This window comes from Patiria miniata, unplaced genomic scaffold (genome assembly GCF_015706575.1).
Source record: "Patiria miniata isolate m_02_andy unplaced genomic scaffold, ASM1570657v1 HiC_scaffold_1, whole genome shotgun sequence".
Lineage (NCBI taxonomy): Eukaryota > Metazoa > Echinodermata > Asteroidea > Valvatida > Asterinidae > Patiria > Patiria miniata.
The window spans coordinates 12,152,220-12,176,238 of NW_024037047.1; the positions used below are offsets into that span (position 1 = coordinate 12,152,220).

Here is a 24,019-nt window from a genome sequence, read left to right on the forward strand (position 1 = left end):
AAATTTTGCTTACTTACTTACTTACTTACTTAGGTTGATGGGAATAGAATAGGCTAAGCCTTTGTGACCCCATATCCAATTTCTTTCCACTAGGCATCAAGATGGTTCTTAAACAGGTTTGTTGAGGTTGCATTCACCACATGTGATGGGAGGTTGTTCCATTCAGAAATAACTCGGATGGAAACGAAGTTTTTTCTGCAGTTCAACCCCAACCTCGTCCCCAGTGCTTACTTTATTTCCAACCGCGTTTCCAATAGTAAACCCTGCATGGATAGGAAACTTTCTTCCTGTATCCTGATTGGATAGCGCAATTGGCTAGTAATGGATTTTTATCGTGTACTTTCTGCTATTATTCACAATTAACGTGCAGTACGTGTTTTCGCGATCATTCGTCCACGCCTTCTCAAAAATACTAATTTCCTTTCCAATTTGCTCATATTAGTATGGAATATGATACTGCATGTTGTCTCGATAAGATCGTAACAGTTTGATTTCAAAAATCGTGTTTTCGTAACTCACGCCGTGCTCGCGCTGCTACGAATTGACTCTGTTTTTACCCCAGACAACGCATACAAAAACAAACGCTAATGTGTAACGCATATCCAGGCACCAGACTGTTCCTCATTTGCATACGTGTTCAAAAATCTTGCACATGCAAATGATCCAATACCAGGGTGAGAGAGCAGGTAGTGGTGGGCGCGTGCTGCTCGACACCCTGGGGACGAGGTTGGTTCAATCCTTTCTTTAATCCTGGTTTGTAGATCGAGCTTTAGGTTGTGACCTCTGACTTGGAATGGGTTGTCGTGTCTCTGAAAAGCTTGCTTTCCTCAATGCCTTCCAAGCCGTTTAGGATCTTATAAACCTCGATCAGGTCACCTCGTTGTCTTCTTGCTTCCAAACTGTACAGGTCCAACTCCAATAATCTCTCTGTATAAGTTTTGTTTTTCAAGCTTGGAATGATCTAGGTTGCCATGCGCTGTACCTTTTCTAACACCGTCACATCTTTCTTGAGACTTGGGCTCCATGCTTGGATACAATATTCAAGGTGTGGACGAATGTATGTCTTGTAGAGGGTGGTGAAGCATTTTTTGTCGTAGTGTGTGAATGTCCTCTTGATTATTCTTAAATTAGCCATTGCCTTACTTGCTGCTGTTGCACACTGCTTGGTGGTCTTACAGTCCTCTGTTATTTTTTTTATAGACTCCTAGATCTTTCTCTTCACTGTCGTGAGGTATCTCTAGATCGCTAGTATTGCTAGATCAGATCTCTCCGTCAGATCTCTCCGTCATTGGCCCTTATGCCAAAATGGGTCGTAATTATCAAAATTTTTGAGGTAAGAACGAATAGGTTTCGTTCGATAGCTGGAGATTTGTGGATAATGGAAAAATAGTTTGTTCCCGACAATTTTGGCTATTGCTTTCAGGAAGCTAGAGGGCGCCCTCTAGATACTGCCAAAAGGCGCATGGGGAATTTTCGGGTATTGGGGGGGGGGGGGGGGGGGGGCTTGTTTTCAATAGTTAGTTTGGGGACAAATGTTTCTGATTTTTTATTAAAAAAAAAGCAAACTTGCAGGATCCATTTTGAAGGCACTATACACCCCTCCCCCAACAAATTCAGGTGCTAATTAGTTTTGTTTTCTTGTTTGTAAAATTGTTTTGAAATCAAAGATAACGATTCTGTAGTTCGATCAATCAACTCATCCCCCGGCCCTATATTCCGTTTAAGTTTTCGAATTTGTGACGCAACATAAACCAGGATACTATAGAACTATTACATGATAGAGTGCGCAAAAATAGTATGTAAGCAAATAAACAAACAAACCCAAAATAAACAGAAGGTAAACATGTAAGCTATAAATTATTTTATTGTAATCATAAATGATGCGCATCGCATGCGTGTGAATTGTGCAGAAAGGCAGCCGCGGCGCGCCACAAACTCACGATACACGAAAAATCGCGGGAAATTTCCTTCTCCTTAGCCATTTTGTTTCGTCTCCTTTCATTGGCTGAATGTCACCCTTGACGCTCTCTTAAACCAATCACGTTGCAATTTACGTAAGTACAGCGCCATATTGGCAAACCAGATCGGAACGTGAGTTTTGCACAACAGGTAAAAGTAAATCCATTAAAATTGTGATTTATCATAATAACCACGAAATTGTTTTCGTATTTGTACTAGTTTAGTAATTTTAAAGTGAACACACACCATTATCCTTCTGAATGGTATTTTAATAGCATGCCAAGATGTTATTATTTTCTCTTTTAAATAATGGAGCATGACCACGATGTCGCCGCGCCTAAGCTACGTGAATTTGTGTTATTTCGAAATGTCATCCATTTTGGACATGCTTGTCCTGTCGATGTCCGACCACACGAGTAGCGGCCAATCGGATTTTGTTCACGTCAAAATCACCCCATCAATTGTGTCCTGATACTACTTTTTACTAGACTACTTCTGTTCGTTTGGGGGTGATATTCGAGTTGAACACTGGATGGCACTGCAGTTTTTAGAACAATTTCGGTGTCGAGCATGAACATGATGAATGAACAGATGAAACTTGAAATGAAAGTCTGTTTCGGAAAGAATGTTGCAACCTGACCCTGCTTTTGTTGCTTTGGCGATCGTGTAGTGTAGGGCCCCAGTTTTGTTTTGATCAAATTAAAGTCAAAGATATTTTTATTGCTCAAAAATTACCTTTTCAATCAAAAGCAGACTTCTGTCAATTCTAACATGTCTAATGACAGCTGTTTTTGAATTTTGGACAGTTTCTTGGGATAGAAATCACGATTTTCCTGCGAGGTTTACTGCCGGTTGGTGCCTGGCGATTCAGCGCGCGGTGATTGCAATCTTCATTTTGGGGTTACGTGTAGTCTCCGCGCTGTCATCATGGTCATTGTCATTTTACCCCCAAATTTCACTCAAAAAATCATAACCATGCCCTTTTCTATGACATACCTGTTTATTCAGAATGTCAATTTGTTGTGTCATTTTTCTTCTTTTTCAATGCCTTGAAATAAACTTGGATATGACATAATCATTCTCAGTGGAATAGCATGGTCATTTTTATTGGGGGGGGGGGGTAAAAGTTTTTGAAAAGGGCACTGGCACATCCGTTGTGAAATGTAGACAGATTTTTTTCTCCGGACACTTATCCTCCATAAAATCAAAAAGCGGGGGTTGGGGGGGGGGGGGGGGCTGGTACCATCTGTCCATGGGGGCGCTGTTCAAAACCAACGATTATGCATACCAACGGCCAATATATGGTGCTTTTCAGGGTGATACATGTGCGAAATTCAGAAAAGGGCACCCAAAACGGCAGATGCTACACAAAAACGTCTTTTAAAAAGAGGCACTTGTTCAAAAAGAAAGGGCACTTCTTAAAAAAAACAGGGCACTCTTTACAAATTATTGGGGGGGGGGGGGTGAGCCCGTTAAAAAGAGGGCATTTGAATGGAAAAGGGCAGTCTTTACAAAATATTGGGGGGGGGGTAAATATGCCTATGATTCTAGCATTTTAAAAGTCATCTTTTACACCCAATTCGTGGGCGTGGTCTCAATGTGTAAAGGGGTGGCGTATTCAAGTGGTCTGATCCATTTGTGACAAATATCGTGCATTTTCGTGACAAAACCATGAAAATTGGCAGGCCTGGTTGAACCTAAAAAGGGTTTAACATATTTTTATGGGATGGATCCCCTTTGTAATTTGCCTATTGTGGGGCGGAGCTTTATTTGAAAAGGGGTGCACAAAATCCCAAAAAACTGTTTGATTGAACTTAAAGGGAATACACAACATTTTCAAACATTGGAAAACAAACTACCAAATTTTTACGAAATAGCTAGGATGTTGGTAAATGAAAGTCTGAAGCATCCTGTAAAATTATGGCACCTGGTGTGAAGTCATTTCCAAGAAAAGTGGTATTTTGTATAAATTTCCAACGGTGGTCGGCCGACCACCGTTGGAAAAACCTAACTATTTTTCAACTACTGCTCCAAATTTACCCTTTTTTCAGTCCAAATTTTGTTTGCTATCGGTTCCATGTTCATGAACGGGTGCAGACCAGCTAGATTGGTTTCCTTACCTTACAATTTCCGGCATCTATAAATTGATGCATTTTATCTTAAGTGGAGTCAGGGAACCAGACTACTTGAACATTTTTGTTTTTCCTGGTTTTTCCAGCATTTTTTGAACACAAAACTTCAAACTTGTCAGTGTAACAATATTTGATCTATTATACTTACCCCTCAAATAGTTCATTTCTGTAAATTACAGCAAAAGCCAATGATGTACGTTCCCTTGAACCATTGTTGAAGAGTTGGCGTTAATTTGTTTGCATGTTTGCATCATTATAAATGTACATGTAATGGTCATGAGTAGTATAAATACACTTGTACTGAGTAGCACGAATTGCAGCGTTTTTATTTAGGACTTGGGGTTGTATGATATATTGCAGAGAAGTCTCAAAGAACATCTTCCAAACGTCTTCTCAAAGCTTTACATGTATGCACATGTAAAATGTACCTGATTAGACTGAAATTTCATGATATATGTACAAGTACATATATGTACACATGTTCCACCACGTACATGTCTGACTGACATGACCACATATAGTGTACATGTACTTGTGCCATGCTTCCAGAGACATTTTGTACTCCCTATCATCATGGTCATGTGACAGAGGACTTGGGTGAAAGTGTCTGTGATAGCAGTTACATTGAAGGAAATCATCCTGCATGTACATGGACATGCTTATTAAACCATGGAGGAAGGACAACACATGAGCAGTGTATCAGTATTCATATCATATACATGTACGTGTACATGTACATGTATGTGATATCTTGATGACATTTTTGTGTCCAGTTGTTGATGGAAGCAGCTTCTGAAATAATAATCATTATGTAATGTCATTACAAGGAACCCTCCTATCCTTTTGCACTTCCAAAATCTTACAGTTTTTAAAAAAGTGTACAACCCATGTTTTGACTGTGCCTGAAGTATACACACTATGACTCGAACAACAGGTGCAGTGAGCGTCTGTTCCCGACAATTACATCCGTTTGTTTCATATGTCTGTCAGCTGATTTTGACCGAGGTAGTCTGATTACATATATGTCTGACCCATTAGTTTTGACGGGAAACATTGTCTTTCCCATGATGTCTGACGGACAATGGTGTCTGACCGATTGGTTGGAAACAACTGGCTGTTGGACAAAATGGGTCAGACAGGATCATCATGAAAACATGCCACTTCCCTCCCTGTGACATACATGTACATGTACCCAGGTTGTGATGTCACCTAATGGTACATGGACATATGACCTCATAACGGTCCTCCCCCGTACTGATCAGTACGTCTGCCCACCTCAACTGAGAACTATGACAGATATGCTTTCTTTATCTGACATCATATCCTGTTGTCCCTGAAGGTTCATTCTCTGAAACTCTATAAAAATGTCCCCATTTTTCTACTTCTGTCATCTCTCCTCCTGAACACAGTGGTGAGCTGTAAACTGCTTCAGCCCTATGTTCTGTGGTTCAGAACTTTCTTCTAATTTTGTACACTCTCGCTACACTCTTCATACTTTGCTGTCTGGTACCCAGAGGTAGACCGAGAAGCCCCAACTGAATGTATTCTTGTTTTGTAAGCCCAGCCCTCCAACATTTATTATGTTTGTCTTTCATTTTTGAGATTGATTCCTACGTTGTAGAAAATCACTTCAATTTGCAGATTCAGCATACTGTATTCTGTTCATTTTTACTACAGACCAGAGTGAATACATGTGTGTACCAATTGTAGTAACTGTTATACTTGTATCTGATTGTTTTTGCAGAATCCTGAGGAAGTTCTATTATGACGGATCAAGGTGGAGCTGACAGGTAAAGTGATAGACTTTGGATTAGGGCGTTCCTTTTTAATTCTATGGTTTAATTCTATGTTTGCCTTGGTCGGTTGATTGATCGGTCGAAAAAACAAATCTGGGGTAAAAAAAATGAATGCACAAAAGGCATAATAAAATGACGCAAACTGTTGCATATATGACTGTGCACGACCAGTAACACGTTTGCGCAATTTTTAGAGGTGGATGGATTTGATATTAGATTATATAACCACCTCACTTTGACTTAGGAAAGTTGTTTATTACTTTACTTGTAACTTTTATCGATGATTACATGTAATAAAGTGATGTAAGGACTTGAACAAGTTGAATACACATTACCCCCAATGCGGCATGTAGTCTGGTTCCCAGACCGAATATTGACTATATATATAACGGCACGTGACCAAAATGGGAGGAATGCCTCCCATTTCTGAAAATGTCTGAAGTTTGCAGAATGCATATCTTGTGCTGATGATTACCCTCGCCTTCGGCTCTGATGATAATCAGCATCCAGACTCCAACCAGTCTTAAACAGAGTGTTTAAAACCTCCGAAGCACACATTCATTCCCTTATTCATGGTAGAGTTCGTGAATACTTGGACCAACAAACGGATGATAAAAAAAGCACATGCAATACTTCCCCCCCAAACTTGACACTTTTGATGTTAACTATTTCCATTTTATGTAGAAGTGTTGAATGAATAGCCGCTTTGTAAGATTGATCCTAAGCACCGTTGATATATTGATGTGAATCGATTATTCCATATTATTTTGGTATCGATATCGCCGATAGCAAGTTTTTAATCACATCGAAATATCAAAATCGTCCATATTGAGGAAAGATTTACAAAATTTTGAAACTGTGTCAGATTATCGTCAAAATACATCTCCCATTTGTGCTTTTACTTTGTGTTTAACGTTTGTATAATGAAATAACACTCGGCGGCAACTTGTGCTTGTGACTCAAAAATAAAAACATGGCGAAATGCCAAGTGGCGTTGCATTGTGCTCTGCGTTCGCTGGAATTTGCAGTCTCTCCCAGTGTGCCTCGAAAGAAACCACCCCTTCTGGACAAACACTCAGTGCTGAGATTTGTTTTTGACAGTTTGAGCAATATGCTCCAGAGAAAGGTGTGGAAAATTGGGACTTAATATTATTTTTTTAATCAAAGTGTCATCTTTATGGTCTTTAACTTTTTACATGGGTTAATCGATATATCAAATATTCTGGATATTGGATTTCCGATATATCGATTATTGAAACTTCTGATATCGATGGTTCTTAATTGATCCTGTGTTTGCTTTTTCCAGCATGGATACCGGTGATACAGTGCTGACCATTGATGCCGGTGCTCAGGGTGATTCTGTGGACGTGGATGGAGTAGAAGTAATTGATCCATTAGCTGAGAAGGCTACAAGTATGTAAACAACATTGTCAAGATGTCACACCATTCCCAACAAACGCAAATTGGCGATGTCACTGCATATTTTCGAGAAAACAAAAGCAAATTAGTGATGTCATAGCAAGTTTTCGAGCTGCGAATATATTGAAGTTGAATGTAATATGGACCGCTGTGGTCCAATGGTTAAGGTGTTTGACTCGCGTTTAGATTTTTGGTATAAAGCACCATATAACCACCGCATTATTATTATTTTCCCTATTAATTTTGCTGTAATTATTCATGATGGTCAAATGACTTGGCGTGTAGTATGAAGCGGCCTGTATGCCTATAAACCTGAGACATAATGACGCCATGCTTTGTTTACAGGGGCGCTTCCTAATGGGAAGTAGATTATGTTGAGGGGATGCCATGCCCATCTGACTTCTGTAAGAAAGCAAACCAGTAAACAAAGTGTGATGTCATTATTTTGTAGGGCTATAGCTGCATGTTGCTAGAGGGTTCAGTGTACTGATGTGTTCAGTCAGAGTTAGAGGCAATGGGTTTATATCGCAAGGTTGGGCTGTCATTGTTAACCCTAACCCCCTAAGCATTTTTGCAGGGATGCAACCACAATCCTACAAAATACTCCAACTTCCTCCATGTGAAAACTGCATACAGCCTCAATCCTGCAAAATCCTCTGTTATTTCTTTTATGTAGTCCTTGGAGGGTGACCACTACCTCAATCTTGCAAAATCCTCTGTTATTTCTTTTATGTGGTCCTTGGAGGGTGACCACTACCTCAATCTTGCAAAATCCTCCGTTATGTCTTTTATGTAGTCCTTGGAGGGTGACCACTACCTCAATCCTGCAAAATCTCTACAGACGAATGTATGTGTTGCACGTTCATTGTCAACACACGTAACACCCACGTGTGGTATTGCTGTGTGAGCGTGTATGATGTACTTCGATTGCGTCAAATTTATCCGGCCCTGAATCAAGACAAACTGGAATCCCTGTATTGTCAATCACAAAATCAATCTAGAGAACTATCAGTTTGGTGTGTTTCGACAAGTTTGTGAATTTTCCTCTTGTAGAGTTGAGTGAATATATTAGATGTACACAGGTGATTATTTTTGAGTGATATAATTGCTTTAATTATTTTTATTTTGTAGTGGAACTGAAAACAAAAGCATTGCAGGACCCACAGGTACTAGCAGCACTTCAAGATCATCTAGATAACTTGGTTGGACAGCGAAGTGGATATATTGAAAGGTAGGTCATAAAGGAGTAGTATTCAGCAGTTTTGTCTGCTAGTCAGATTGTTGGACTGCGTTACAAGTAGTGTCGGGCGGTTCCAGCAGGTACCTAGTTCTACCTGAGTCCATAATGAGAACCGGAACTGCAAGTTCCTTTCAGGAACCGGCTACCCACTTTGCTCTGTTCTGACTCTAAAAGAATCGGTTCCATAATGAATTACCCATTCTCTTTACAAAAAGTCTGGAGTCGAGAACTCTCTCCATAAATAAGGCTGGGATCCGTCACTGCGGTAAGTCAAAACTTAAGAGGGGAAAACCACACAGACTCACACACAGCACTAGAAACAAGCCACATGGGCAAGCCCTTTGCGGACATGAGGCATAGAACCATAAACCGTTTGTGGATCACTACATTGGCCCTGTAGACTCGGGCCCAAGGGTGGGGACTTCGTTCGAACTTGAGTTCAAATGATGATCCCTGACCCTGTTAAAAGTATCTATTTTGCCGGTCCGCCAAGGTTGCCTTGGTCCGGTGTATGTATCATGTTGCTGTCAAGGACCTTTTATATTCAGAACCAAAGCGCCCAGTATTTTATTCATACTTTTGCAAGAGCCTGGTAGATCCGTGACTCGTTTGGAGCTGAATACCCAGGGTCCATCAGAGTTGATTCTGGCACCCAGAGCCAGCTCCTAGCCCCCACACCCACAGAGAGTGCCGCCCGACATGTCTGTATTTTCAAGCTTATTTTCACCCCCTTTTATTAGTTTACAGATCATGCACTGTAACAAAGCAGCAGGATATGTACATGCTATTTTTTTTGGAAAATAATGTGACTTTTTTTCCTGTGACTTTCCTAGTTTACCAAAAGTTGTGAAGAGACGAGTGAAAGCTCTGAAGAATTACCAAGTCAAGTACACACAAATGGAAGCCAAATTCTATGAAGAAGTTCATCAACTAGAGTGCAAATATGCCAAGATGTATGAGGCACTCTTTGAAAAGGTGAGTACAGTCTCTGCATCCCAGATCATCTTCAAGTAAACTTGAATCCTCGATCTTGATGGGTCAATCCATTGCAACAACAGTGTGTTGTTATTCTCCATATTAACCCTAACTCCCTAGCATGATTTACTAGGAAAATCCTGGCGAATTCCAACACCATATGGAAAACTGCAAACACATTTTTCTGACTTTGATTCTGGAGGTGTGCCAACCCAATGTAAAAGACTGTCAGTTTAGGAGAACTGTACCCATCCTGACAGATTCCAACAGAACATGCTGTTGGTGTTTGAAGGGTTGAGTTCTGTTGGGGTTAAGTTCAATAGTGCACTCTGTGTATTGCGCAATTCCAAGATGGGCGCGACATTCCTGCTGAATGCACAAGTAGTAGGATAACTGCTGAAATGTTTGTGCAGGACATGCATGTTCCATCTTTACTGTGCGTTATGTTTGCTTGAAGATGACTTTGTTATCGCACTCGCAATCATGGAACATTGAAAATGCAGTGTGTCTGTGTCCAGTCCTTCATTTTTAAGGAGTGCGATCGCGCAGGCGCTCCTACTGCGCTCCTCGACTGTCTCGAAGGAGCGCTAAAAATAGCGCTCCTCAGAAATACAAAAGAGGGCTCGTCAAACACGGGAAGTTTAAAAATAAGAAGTGATAAAAACGCAAAGGATTTTAAGTCTTAAGCTTCACGTATTTTTCGTTGGTATAATGCCCAAACTCACGTTAATATGCCGCTGGACATCGCTAAAAATGAACGAACACCGAGCTCGTACGTACTGTATAAGATCGTGTGTGTACAGCGGTTGTATACTGTGCGTGCACAATCTGCATATCGCGTAGAGCTGCATGAAAACACGTGGGCCCGTACGTGCAAGTGCAGCAATGACTGGTTCCCGCTGCGCCGCGCACTAAGTCCCAATGAAGGCATGATGAAAATGCGGTAACCAGTCAATGTAATAGTCCTGCGCGGTGCAATGCACTGCCTGCCGTACAGTGTTTTGCGTGCAGGCTGGACGGAATAGACGTCGTAAAAATGCCAAGAAAACAACGATTGAGAAGGACGATCTTTGCAAGCTTATTCACAAAACTTGATCTCTCTTGTCTGTGTATGTATTTCCCGTGTTCATGAATTTATTTTGAGGAAGTTTTACTGGTATGTGAAGTGAAACGATGCAGCGTGTTTCACCGAAATCCTATACCGTGAAACGAGTCTCATTGCCGGCCCACCACACACAGTGCATCACAAACGCTCGTACTAGTGTGAAGTTCAGATGTTGTTAGCCAGTTTCTCGTCGTGACTAGCATTGTGTATATGGCATACTTGACCTGCATTTTCCGTTATTTTTAAGATTATCGACGGCAGATATTTTCGATAAAACTTAAGGCAAGTTTGTGTCATTTTGAGGCCCTTTTTGTGAAGCTTTCGTAGAGCAATTGAAATAGTTCAGGCTGAAAATTTCATATAATTTTAACGAATCTGAAAGCAATTTTTCAGTTGCTTTATGTGCCGTTTATTAACTCTCCATTTTCCAAGTATAATCAAGTGATGAACCAACTGACACCTGTATTAAAAAATGAAAGCCTGAGCAGTAGTCAAACCTTTTATTAATCTCCATTTAGTTAGTTTTTTTAAATAAATTTTACCTTGTCTTACAGTTACAAAAACGAAAAAAGTAACGCAACTTGAGCATATGTTATTATGCAAAAACTAATAATAATGCAGCCCTTGAATAAATCCTTATATTCAAAATAAAACAAAAACAATGGTAACCCGTCGTTTTACCGCTGTTTATCCGTAGATTTTAAGGAGAGCGATTTGCTCTCCTCGAATATTTGAGGAGAGCGATTTATAGCTCTCCTGGATTTTCTTTAAATGAAGGACTGTGTGTCCCATATGCAACTCAGCCTTTGGCCTCATAAAATGAAAATACATGAATTGTAATACTTTAATAGCACTGTCCATCGTATTCACAATCGCAAAGCGCTTTAATAATAATAATACCGGAGTCTTGCGCTTTACAATTATTCCCCCGTTCATCAGACCATGAGACCACGCGGCAGCCGATATCAGCGGACATTTAGCGTCCAGTACCCTCACAGGTACCCATTTATACTTCTGGGTGGAGAGAGGCAATTGTAGTAAAGTGTCTTGCCCAAGGGCACAAACACCATGTTCCTGGCACAGCATATGGGACACATATGGGTTGCACTGTCTTCTACATATGCTCATGGGATAACTAATATTTTCCTGAAATATACCAGCAGAGCATGTTACATTACTGCAAGGAGCACTTTCAGGTATGTACATGTATAGGATTTGATAGTACTCTGTGTTTTTTTTCTGTTGCCAGAGGAAAGATGTCGTGACTGGTGCGGTTGAGCCAACAGATTCAGATTGTGAATGGGACAGCAGTGATGACGAAGAAGAGGAAACAGATGAAAAAGTAAACGCTTTGGCTGTAAGTACCAGCAGCCAATCCATTCACTTTGTCACATTGTTTTAAATCATAATTATCCTATTAACATATTGACGTCATGAATATTGATATGGAAATAAGCAAAATGTATCTCTGGTTTTCTTAAAATAAAATGACTGAGAATATTTCTATTCCCCCTGAATTGGATGCTAGTCCATTGCAGGTTACTCCCCAGCCAATGCTGGTACCCATCTATACTCCTAGATGGGATAAGCAAGTTGTAGTGAAGTGGCTTGCCAAAGGACACAACATATGGCCAGCAGCTGGATTCGAACCCCTGGCCATCCTATCGTGATTCACAAACACTAAACCACTAGGCTGCACTCCCCCAGAATTCAGAAGCGTACTTGAGTATTTCTGAAACAAGCAGTTAAATTTGGTCTTTCATGTTAAGCATAAAATATGTAGAATTGTGTTGAAACATGTGAAGGAATGACATTGAATTAACCAGTTCGCAACGGAGGCTGTGATAACATGCACTGGCTGTTTTTTTAACCCAGGCACGGCTAACAGATTAAGACGTCACAATTGCCTTGACTTGCCTCCGGGTGACGTCGAGACACGCTCATTTCTTATGCCTTTTGTACACACACACAAAGTCCATGCTGTCTGTGGAGGCGGACCGTGTGCTGACCGTTGTATAAAATGGTTAATTGAAAGAACGCTTGTTTCCATGGTATTACAGAGAGACATTTGTTGGCCATAACAATTTTACTTCCTAATAGTGACTGTATTTTATAATTGATTACAGGGTGATTTGAAAGAAAAGGCCAAGTTAGAGGAAGACAAAGATGAAGGTAATGACACTAGAGTAGTATTCATGAAAGCTATCAAATGTCATGAAGGTTAATATAAAACTGGTTGTGCCCAACACACTGTGTCATTTCCATATTTAACCCCAACTCCCTAGGCCTTTTTTTGCTAAGATGTAGCCTCAATCCTGCAAAACTCTCAAATTGGCCTCATGGAAAAATAGCATATACATGTAGCCTCAATCCTGCAAATTCCTCCATTTATTCTTGAATATGGTCCGTGGAGGGGTGACCACTGCCTGAGTCCTGCAAAATCCTGCGGCAGTGACTGTCAAAATGTCGAGGCTTGGTCACTGGTCAGTGACATCCTGGAGCAGTACGGAGGATTTCAAGCATAATCCAGGCCTATATTTATGCATGGCTGAGCAAAAACAACACAAGGTCTGGCCCAGGACCTTGACAAAGTGCATCCCACGAAATGTAACCTCAATCCTCCAAATTCCTCCACTTTAGCAAAGAGGATTTTGAAAGGTTCAGGGCGGTTAGGGTTAATCTGATACCTATATTAACCCCCAGTTTGGTGGATTTTGGGGGACTTGGTCCTGCAGGCCTGGCGTGACTAAATATTGATGGAATATGATAGACTTGGGCCTAATGGCCTGAAGCAGTGCTAGGGGTATCCGATTGATTTTGCCTAGCTTCCTGTACTGCTATTGTGATAAAAGCCATGTGTAGCCATGGATGTCAACCAGTGCGTCAGTGGTGGATTCCATTATGTCATCTGCAGTTTGTATTAGAAGCACACTGATGGATTTTGATGGAAATGGTCCAGTTCCTAGTAAAAGATGCTAGGGAGTTAGGGTTAAGCGAGATCCCCAGAACCAGACATGTAGTAATGGGTATGATGCAAATTTTTTTTCAAATGACTCATTGTTATTCTGCTTAATTCAAAAATATCGCATAAGGATTTGTTTTATTGTAAATTTTTAAATTTTTTTTCATTAGATTAAAAAATTGCTTAAATACCATTGTATGCGCATTAGATGTAACGAAGTCCTTGCTGAAATTAAGATTTGTTTCATTTCAACAGTATGTTGCCGAGGGAGAATGGGTGAAGGTAAACAATAAATTAATTGCAGTGGTTCAGTGAAAGTTGTAATGATTTTCCTCTGTATTTGACATCACTGAAAAAAACTAACAATTTGAATTAGCAATTCTGATGTAATGGGTCAAGCCATGTTGTGTTATCTTTGCTGCAGAATCACCAAGTGGTATCCCTGATTTCTGGCTAACTATCTTGAGAAACGTAGAGATCTTGTCAGATATGATCCAGGATCATGATGAGCCTATTCTCAATCACCTTGAAGACGTCAGAGTCAAGTTTCATGAGGGATCACAAATGGTAAAGTTACTTTCAGTTTCTCTTTCTCTTTTCTTTTTGCCTCAAAAACAAATACTTTTTGTAACATACATGTAAGTAGGTTTCTGGTAAGTTTGAAGGTTTGTATTGTAAAGTCGGCAATAAGTAAAAGTAGTGCTGCATCTTAATTGTTGAACATAAAACCAAAAAGTTGCAGGAAATAGCACTTTGGAAACAAACTGAAATCAATTGTTCAGATCAGATGTTGGGAATCACACAGTTCTCCAGCTACAGCGGGAATTTTGGGGTTTTCGTGTTTTGGAAAGAAAAAAACTCCAGTATCCCATCCCATTCACTTGGCCGGAAAATAAAACTTGTGTTTTATGCATGGAAAAAAAACCCTCTAAGGCCAAAAAAAAAAAGTCTCCGGTTTCTGGTATGCGCGCACGTCGCCGTAGCCATGCGCGTCGGCAAAATGAAAAAGTTTTTTTTTCAATGAAAGATGATGTCTCAAAACCGCCAAACTCACTGGTTTGACTGGAATCCTGCTGCTGCACAATTTTAACGTGTTTTAGATGGGGTTGTGGTAGAGAACAAGCTTTATGTGGCCTCTCTGGACTCCCATATATTTGCACTAAGTTTAGTCGGGCACCATTTGCAGTCATCAGCCGACATTTGAAGCGAAAAAAATCAGGTAAAAAAAAAAAAAACGCGTTGTCGCACAAAAAAACAAGTTTAGTCGGGCACCATTTGCAGTCATCAGCCGACATTTGAAGCGAAAAAAATCAGGTAAAAAAAAAAAAAAAACGCGTTGTCGCACCACTTTTGGGCAAGATCCATACCAGAAACCGGAGACTTTTTTTTTTGGCCTAAAGACAAGGTATATAATTGTTCAGGCTCTGCAGCAAAGACTTCTGGCATACATGTACCTGTCAATCTGGTTAAATACAGGTTTTTCAAATCAAATCAGATTGAACACATTCTGTAATGTGACTTAACCTTGTGTAATTTTGTGTAACTGTTGGTAGTGTCTTTCTTTGAAGATGGCATTAGTTTACTGTGTAATGTGGTGATTTGTTTAACTCTCATTTTTATCACTATGTTTTTTCCTGTTATTTGGTTGTAGGGTTTCACATTAGAGTTTCACTTTTCAGCGAATGATTTCTTCACTAATGCCGTCCTGACCAAGAGTTATCAGATGAGGTCAGAACCCGATGAGAATGATCCATTCAGCTTTGAAGGACCAGAGATCATCAGCTCCTCAGGGTAAGCACTCATATCTGCTCTCATTTGAAAAGAGTAGGGTCTTGTATGTAAATGAGGTAGGCTTGTGCAGTATTGGATTGTGAAACTCCATGGTATGTCGTCACAAACGAACAATGGTATCTGATGCTATCGGCATTTTTCTGGATGGACTTTGATGTCATTAAAATAAAGTGTAAACACATGGTGATAGGGAAACCGCAAGCAGGTAGCGTCAGCAGCATTTCAAAGACTCTGCTGGATGACTAGTAAGCAAATTAGTGTTTACGAGTCTAACTCAACCATTGTCAACTTACCTATGTACCATGAGCCAAAGAATTAAACAATTAGCCGGGGGGGGGGGGGATTTCCCCCCCTCAGATCTTGGTCATTGAGTGACAGTAAAATTGTGTGTTAACATGAAAATCGATGCTGTTTATCCTACCTTGCCACTTGTGTTTGGGGGCTGGCAATAGCAACATCAACAGTTTAAAATAATGGGCAGATTCAATCTGGGATCCAGCAGGTACATTGGTACAGACACGCTAAAACCAAATTCCCAGTGGTATTCTGGAAAAAGGACCGTCTTTTAATTGGAATCTTGTAATGATCCCATGACATATAGTACTGAAGTGATTTCAATGATTTGTTTACAGCTGTACAATTGATTGGAAGAAGGGCAAGAATGTGACCATGAAAGTCATCAAGAAGAAACAGAAGCACAAAGGCAAAGGAACAACACGTATGATCACCAAGACGGTGCAGAATGATTCCTTCTTCAACTTCTTCAGTCCACCGAAAGGTCCTGAGGAAGGAGCAGAGGTGGTAAGCTGGCCTCCTCAAACTACGCTTGCCTAGAGCCTTTGAACTTTGAAATGTCGGATGGAACACAGAATTAGCTTTTCAATTCAATCAATTATTGGATATTTTACAGAATGACCAAGTGTAATTCATCTAATTTAAGTGCTATGAAATAACCTGTCATTATCAACCAAAGTATTGTTTTGAGGCTTGTTAGATGGCTTCGTAGAAAAAAGATTCCCCAATTTCAGCTGAAAAGTTTGTGGAGTGCAAACATGCCACCTTGTAACTGTCAGAATTTTCAGAACCAATGGACAAGATTTTCTGATCTTTTTAGACAATAGAGAGATTTACAAGTGTTGTGCATTTACAGGTAATACAGGAACTGGGTACCATATTGAAGTAAAGCATGGGCACCTGGGTATCTGTAAAAGAAACCAAGCCGCAAAATCAGATTCCAGAAGTTGTCTAAAGGGCTTTATAGCAGTTTGGCATTTTAAAACCCTAACCCTGCTGAATCCAACAGGATCCAACCATGTCACATACCCGATGGAACCTGTTGGATTGAGCAGTTAACCCCTTTGCGTACATTCCTGATGCAAAATGTTGGATTCAGCAGGCAACTGAACCGCATTATAACGCATTGTTGGATTCCGTTGGATTCCGTTGGATTCAGCAGACAACTGAAAATAAGGCACAGTGGATTGGGCAGGAAACTCCGGTTGGACTCTGTTGGATTTAGCAGGGTAGTCCTGAGGAACTACTAGGGGGTTTAACCTACAACTTTGGCAAGCTCATCTGTCACATGTTAAAATGCACATGACTGTGAAGTCTGTTTGGGTTTTCCATGTAGCCTGGTTTTCATTTTACAATTCTCCACAAATGCCATTGAAAACCTTTTTTTTCGTTGTCTGGGAAGTTACATACTTGTTACATACTAAAGTTGGTTATGGGTACCCGATCACATTATCTGGAGCTGGTTCCTGACATCAGCATTCGGGTACTCGAGTAACCGGTTCCGATGCACAGCCCTAACGTATACATTTAGCAATCTAAACTGTTGTCGACAATTCAGTTGTATTGTCTGTTGTTATAATCAGACTGACTGATAATTTCTTGGTAGGATGAAGAAACAGAGAGCCTACTGAGTGCAGATTTTGAGATTGGTCATTTTATCCGGGAACGCATTATACCAAGAGCTGTGCTGTACTTCACAGGAGAAGCCATTGAAGATGATGAGGTAAAGACACTCATATGGATCAACAAGACAGTGTTGGCTACAACCATGTGGTCATTGACCTGACAACCTCTATGAACACAGAATATGTGGGAAAAAAAAGAAATCTGGTCCTGTATCACCGGGGCGCAATTTAATGACACTATGAAACAAATTCTTTCTTTGTTTGTGAGAGCAATGTCTCCAAAAAGCACAGTTTTTGCTATTGGAGAATTTGATGCAAATTAAATTTCCTTGAGGATTCAAATCTAAATATGTTTGTCTCATGTGCTTATAGTTCTGGCATACATTATTAAACCAATAGTCCCCATAATGCCCCAATCTGCGTGGCCTGTTGTTTCTTACATGTATACTGCTGCCCAAACCGCCCAGCACTCGCGGTTGAACTGCTTCATCAGGGAATATATACAATGTAATACAATGTACTACAGGTGCTTGTGGATTAGGCCCATCTGTTAATACATCTGTGTCATGATTTGTTGGTTTGATTTGTTTCAGTATGAAGAGGAAGGGGAGGAAGAGGTAAGTGATGCTTAGTCTGGATCAGAATAATAATAGTCATCACTCACAGGGTAGAATTAGAAAGTATCAATTCTAATCATGGATTGCCCCCCCCCCCCAACTGATACTCGGATAGGTTGCAGGAATGGGTGATCAATTTGTCACAAATGTCATGAACTTTCAACATTGGCTGTTACGGATGATACCGTAATCATCAGTCTTGCGTAGGAAAGTTATCTTGAACTTCTCACCTATCTAAAAATACTGCGGAAACGTACTTTCAAAAATATATTTATCATTGCAAGATATGTCTTATGAGATCAAAATACATGTTGGACTAGCTCCCCGTACAATGCTACAAATGCAAAGCATCAATATCAACGCGGACATTGATTCTTGAATGTGATAATAACACTGGCGGTCAGCGAGGAACAGCCTTCAATTTCAGGCTGGTTTCAAAGTCTAGAATAAAATTGATTGCTTGGATTGGGTTTGGCAAAACCCTACGTGTACTTCCCTGTCATGTGATTTCCCTATACCATGTTGCTAGGCAATTGGCTCTGTGAACAAATATTCCCTTAACGGTAAGAAAGGGAGAGTTGCAGGGGACCAGTGGGAGGGGCATTCGAAGGCACTGCCAACTATGCCTGTTGCCACTTGAAGATGTTACAGCTTTGTGCACATTCAGAATAAAATTAGTTGTGTGTACTTTGCTCTGTACGTATGCAAACCAGTATGTGCATGCGGTGTGTCCCATCCACGGGGCTGTTAAAAGTGGTAAAAAAGCGCCCTCTCTTGTTCATGCACGAATCCCATACAGTGCCCTCTGGAGTTCGTACAGTCTGTAGCAGATGACTCTTGGTTGTTGATTCCATAGCTGATGATTTTTGATTCTATACCTGATTATTGTTTGTTGTTATGCCCCGCGGCGAAGCCGAAGGGGCATACTGTTTCCGCCTTGTCCTTCCGTGGGTGGGTGTGTGGGTGGGTGAGCTTGTCTTACATACGCAGTGTGGACTTCCGAACAAAAGACGTCCACATAATGTAGGTAGCACCGACGTTGTGTGGACTTGCCCCACGTCCACACAGTGTTTCCCCATTTCTGGAAAACAGGTTTAGAGGCATTTTTGGGTTAGGTTTATCCGTAGCAGAATGAAGAGAAACACTAAAGGGAATCATAGAAAAAAAATTGGGTTGAAAGAGTTTTCACAGTTTGAGAAAAATGAGTTTTTTCACTGGTTTTTCTTAACTACACGAAAGCAATGGAAAGTCCACACTAGTCATGTGAAACAAGTATGGGTGTGTGGGTGGGTGTGTGGGTGAGCTTGTCTTACATACGCAGTGTGGACTTCCGAACAAAAGACGTCCACATAATGTAGGTAGCACCGACGTTGTGTGGACTTGCCCATGTCCACACAGTGTTTCCCCATTTCTGGAAAACAGGTTTAGAGGCATTTTTGGGTTAGGTTTATCTGTAGCAGAATGAAGAGAAACACTAAAGGGAATCATAGAAAAAAAATTGGGTTGAAAGAGTTTTCACAGTTTGAGAAAAATGAGTTTTTTCACTGGTTTTTCTTAACTACACGAAAGCAATGGAAAGTCCACACTAGTCATGTGAAACAAGTGTGGGTGGGTGTGTGGGTGGGTGAGCTTGTCTTACATACGCAGTGTGGATTTCCGAACAAAAGACGTCCACATAATGTAGGTAGCACCGACGTTGTGTGGACTTGCCCACGTCCACACAGTGTTTCCCCATTTCTGGAAAACAGGTTTAGAGGCATTTTTGGGTTAGGTTTATCTGTAGCAGAATGAAGAGAAACACTAAAGGGAATCATAGAAAAAAAATTGGGTTGAAAGAGTTTTCACAGTTTGAGAAAAATGATTTTTTTCACTGGTTTTTCTTAACTACACGAAAGCAATGGAAAGTCCACACTAGTCATGTGAAACAAGTATGGGTGGGTGTGTGTGTGTGTCCGGACAAATCTTGTCAGCGCGATAACTTGAGAAATACTTAACATATGAACTTCAAATTTGGTTTGTGGATTGTTCTTGGTAATCCTAAGAAGCCTTTTGCATTTGGGGCCAAAAGGCCAAAGGTCAAGTTCACAGTGGCTAAAACAATAGAAATCTTGTCAGCGCGATAACTTGAAAAATACTTAACATATGAACTTCAAATTTGGTTTGTGGATTGTTCTTGGTAATCCTAAGAAGCCTTTTGCATTTGGGGCCAAAAGGCCAAAGGTCAAGTTCACAGTCGCTAAAACAATAGAAATCTTGTCAGCGCGATAACTTGAGAAATACTTTACATGTGAACTTCAAATTTGGTTTGTGGATTGTTTTTGGCAATCCTAAGAAGCCTTTTGCATTTGGGGCCAAAAGGTCAAGGGTCAAGTTCACAGTGGCTAAAACAATAGAAATCATGTATTTATTCTGAGATTATAGGGATTAGGGATTAATTCATATAAAACCTACAGAAGACACTAATGCTGTCAATGAATGTTCCATGTGACCAAGGTACATGTAAGTTGATGTTAAAAGAGTGGTGTTATGTCATGGGAACTGTCACCGTTGCGGGGCATTTGTGTTTGTAAACACACCTGACTTGTTGATTCTGTAGCTGATGATTGTTTGTTGTTGATTCTATAGCTGATGATTATTGATTCTACAGCTGATGATTGTTTGTTGATTTTATAGCTGACAATTGTTTGCTGTTGATTCTATAGCTGACGATTGTTTGTTGTTGATTCTATAGCTGACGATTGTTTGTTGTTGATGTTACAGGATGCAGAAGGTGAAGAAGGTGATGAGGAAGATGAGAATGATCCTGATTTTGATCCTAGCAAGGTATGTACAGCCAAGACGTCGTCATGGTTCTTGTATCTTTTTTGGCTTAACCAGTTCGCGCTGGAGGCCTTGTATACACACAAAAGTTTTGCGGTATTAGGACAGATGACAGATAATCACACAGAGAGCGAGGCCGGAAATATCTGTCAGCGACTTGCTCGCAGTGAGTGAGGCCAGAAATATGAATGTGCTGCCCGAGGGTGATGGCTTCAACCCGCCTGGCTTGAGGTCGAGTGAAACGTAATCCCTCTCCTCATTCTGTTCTTGTCAAAATAATCCCGGCGTGAACTGGTTAAGGCATGCTATATCAATGATTTGATGGATGAGAATTTAACTTTATCTTTATAGTGGGGTTGCAATGACTATAAATGACTACTTGATTTATACTTGATCAGTTCAATTACTCAAAAAGTCTTCCTTCTAAAGGCACAAAAGCACACACCAAAATTCCCTGACAAACTTAAAAATGCTGGGGATGAACATATTGGACAAGAAACTTTGAATGCACACAAACACAAAGTACTTGCTGAAAATAATAGCAAGATACTTGAAACCTTTCCTGGCAGCACCATTATACATGTAGCAATAGACTGGTAGCCTGACATGCATTATGTCACATGCATAAAAACATCGGTATCCTTGACAGTATGCACCTTTTTTGGCTTATGAATTAAGGACTACTGAATTTGTTGGGAACAGACCTTTTTTTAGGAGGCACAAGCCTTTTTTTTCAGTACATGTGCGTATATTTTGAACCTTAAGCCACAAGCGTCTTCAGATGACGTTGGCCATTGACGTTGTTGAATTTTTTAGGGTTATTTTCTTAAAAAATAAAGTTACCCAAAATAATTGCGAATTTTGCACATTGATTTTCCTAAATGTCTCTCTCAAATGACGTCATTTCCTACAGACCAGCCACATGCATCGGCATTTTGAGCGTCAACTTGCATAACGTCCATTGGTTGCGTCGTAGTTCGAACATATTTCAAGCAACAAGCGCGTGTGCTTGGAACATTTTCAACACTGCGCAATGTGTGCGCAGTACGCAGTTGCAGTTCTCCTACAGAGATGGCCGTCTTTGAGAGAGACCTATTCCAGGGGTCCGGAAGTGCAGCACTAGGGGTGAACTTTCAGGCTGTATTGCCAGCCAGCCAGTGATATGATGATGTAATGTTACTGTTATTTGTCTGATCCACAGGATGGCGGCAAACCTCAAGAGTGCAAGACACAATAGATGAGCTACCCTTCAAGTCCTGTCATGACATATGCTACAATCATGTAGAGTATACACAACTGCCTTCATATCACCCCACCCTATAGTCAACTCGGTTAATTTTGAGATTACATCCATTTTAACATTGTTTCTCCATTACAAATGGGGTACATTACACATGTCATAAATGTACATAATACCAAAACAAAGTAGATACTTTTGTGACGTCCAGTCATTGCTGACAGTGACGTACATGTAAGGCTTTCTTGATTTGCAGTTTTTGCCAAGCTACCGGAGGCCAACTGGCAAATCCAAACTATATTTTGGGCCAAGAGTTGTCTTTTCTATAATAAGATGTATGCATTTTGTTTTTATAAAGCATGCCGTGCTCACTTTGAAGAGCATGATGAGTGAATGAGTAAGCTTTTTAAGTTGTCTGATTTGCTGGAGGCGTTGATGTCTGTGACTGTTACATTGTGTGTATCATGTAGCCTACCATTGTCCCTAACACTGTACATGTACCCATCACCATCTAGTCGTGTAGTTTATTATATCAACAACTTTAACTCTAGAGTCCACTTGTCAGTCACATCCCTTCATTTTTTGCTGGTCTGTTTGAGCTTAAAAGCCTGTGTTTTGTACTTAAGTAAAGAAATGTAAAATTCATCAAACAAGTGTATGAAGTTTGCAGCGTATTGTGGCTGTTCGCTTGACTACCAATGTAATTATGACTGTTGACACGCTTTATAGTGAGAATTACTTGCAATTTTTGCCCATTTTTTAATGAATTCATGCACAGCAATATTCAATTGTTCCGGTAAGAACCAAGTCAATAACTTAACAGGGTTACTTGAGAAAATTACTAGGAAAGGCCAAAAACAAATGTTTGGAGCTGGCATTGATCTCCAATTGAGAGTTTGGTTTTAGCAGGGATGAGATTGTCAATTTAAAAAAGTCTGAAAATTGGATGGGAGGTTTGGTGATGAAAGATGCGTTTCTTTTATACTGATAATGTCTTTCTCTCAGATTCAAAAAGTCATATTCAAAGTCTGAAAAATCTAATGCCTGGGTTTTAGGCCTACTAGCAGTTCCATATTGGTAATGTTTGACTATCTATGTGCAGTTTGTTTGTCCATTTACCGGCACAATTGCTCATAGTAAATAAGTTTGAACAAAACGCAGTCCAAAAGGTGAATGTCAAATATAACATGGATGGGTGATCTTCACACCACTTTAATAAACCTCTGCACTGATGACATCACACTTTATATAAATAATGAAAGGTTTGCGGAAACACCATGTGCGAATGATTTCTCCACTATAAAGAGAATGGTTCTGAAAAGAACCAGAGGTATAAAATTGACGTTCCGGTCAGTATGCTCTGACCGTCTTCAGGAGAGGGTCAGAGCATACTGACCGGAACGTCGAGGTTATACCTCTGGTTCTTTTCAGAAGCATTCTCTTAGTTGAGAAATTATTCGCACATGGTGTTTCCGTAAACCTTTCATTATTTAGTATCTCCACCATGCAAAGCCTCAAATCTTACGTCACACTTTATTTACATGTGTGCTTTCTTATGGGAGCGAAGGTTTTGAAGCCCATAGAAAAACGCACATGTAAATAAAGTGTGACGTCATCAGAACAGAGGCTTATTGGAAATATCCCTTGCATGTCTACCTGTACGGATTGTCTCAGAACCACACAGAGATGACCTCATAATATATCCTTTCTGTCATACCTATATTAGCTTTGCTTGGAGCTGTGTTCACAATTTCAGTGTCAAATAAGTGCTAGTGCAAGTAACCTATGGCAACAGTCAGTAAACATGTTTCCAATGTTTGCAGTGTGCTGGACATTGGCTGTGGATTTGTATCATAAATTCTTAAAGATGTGACAAATATGTACATAACTTACAAAAGAAAATGAATTCAGTGTTGTAGATTTGCCACTGGCAGTGTTTGCTGTTTTTGAGTTTCACAGATTCATTCTGTATAAGTTAGGAATCACAATACTGTTCCACACAGCTGTTTCAGAGAAATGGCAGTAATGTGGATGTTATCGTTTGGTT

General features: G+C 40.3%; 1 protein-coding gene across 3 annotated transcripts; it reads left to right on the plus strand.

Moving 5' to 3' along the window:
- The first annotated feature begins 1,919 nt into the window (after nt 1-1,919).
- Nucleotides 1,920-22,143, plus strand: LOC119723430 (nucleosome assembly protein 1-like 1). 3 transcript variants are annotated; one of them, XM_038194088.1, is made up of 14 exons: nt 1,920-2,054; nt 5,836-5,881; nt 7,194-7,300; nt 8,438-8,537; nt 9,380-9,521; nt 11,876-11,983; nt 12,753-12,798; nt 14,013-14,155; nt 15,240-15,379; nt 16,012-16,180; nt 17,280-17,396; nt 17,892-17,915; nt 20,676-20,738; nt 21,937-22,143. In XM_038194088.1, exons 2-14 carry the CDS (start codon nt 5,856-5,858, stop codon nt 21,970-21,972), a joined length of 1,221 nt encoding a protein of 406 aa, XP_038050016.1. In that variant the 5' UTR covers nt 1,920-2,054; nt 5,836-5,855; the 3' UTR covers nt 21,973-22,143. The 3 variants fall into 3 exon arrangements, with proteins under 3 accessions (XP_038050016.1, XP_038050024.1, XP_038050006.1); XM_038194096.1 differs by having other exon boundaries at nt 1,929-2,109; nt 11,876-11,968; XM_038194078.1 differs by having other exon boundaries at nt 1,930-2,109.
- Nucleotides 22,144-24,019: the final 1,876 nt, after the last annotated feature.

Bases quoted from the DNA above. Each gene is read 5' to 3' on its own strand.
- LOC119723430 (XM_038194088.1), top strand. From the start codon at position 5,856: ATGACGGATCAAGGTGGAGCTGACAG. The intron at 11,984-12,752 runs GTAAGTACCAGC...AATTGATTACAG, and splicing joins AAAAAGTAAACGCTTTGGCT to GGTGATTTGAAAGAAAAGGC. The intron at 14,156-15,239 runs GTAAAGTTACTT...ATTTGGTTGTAG, and splicing joins TTCATGAGGGATCACAAATG to GGTTTCACATTAGAGTTTCA.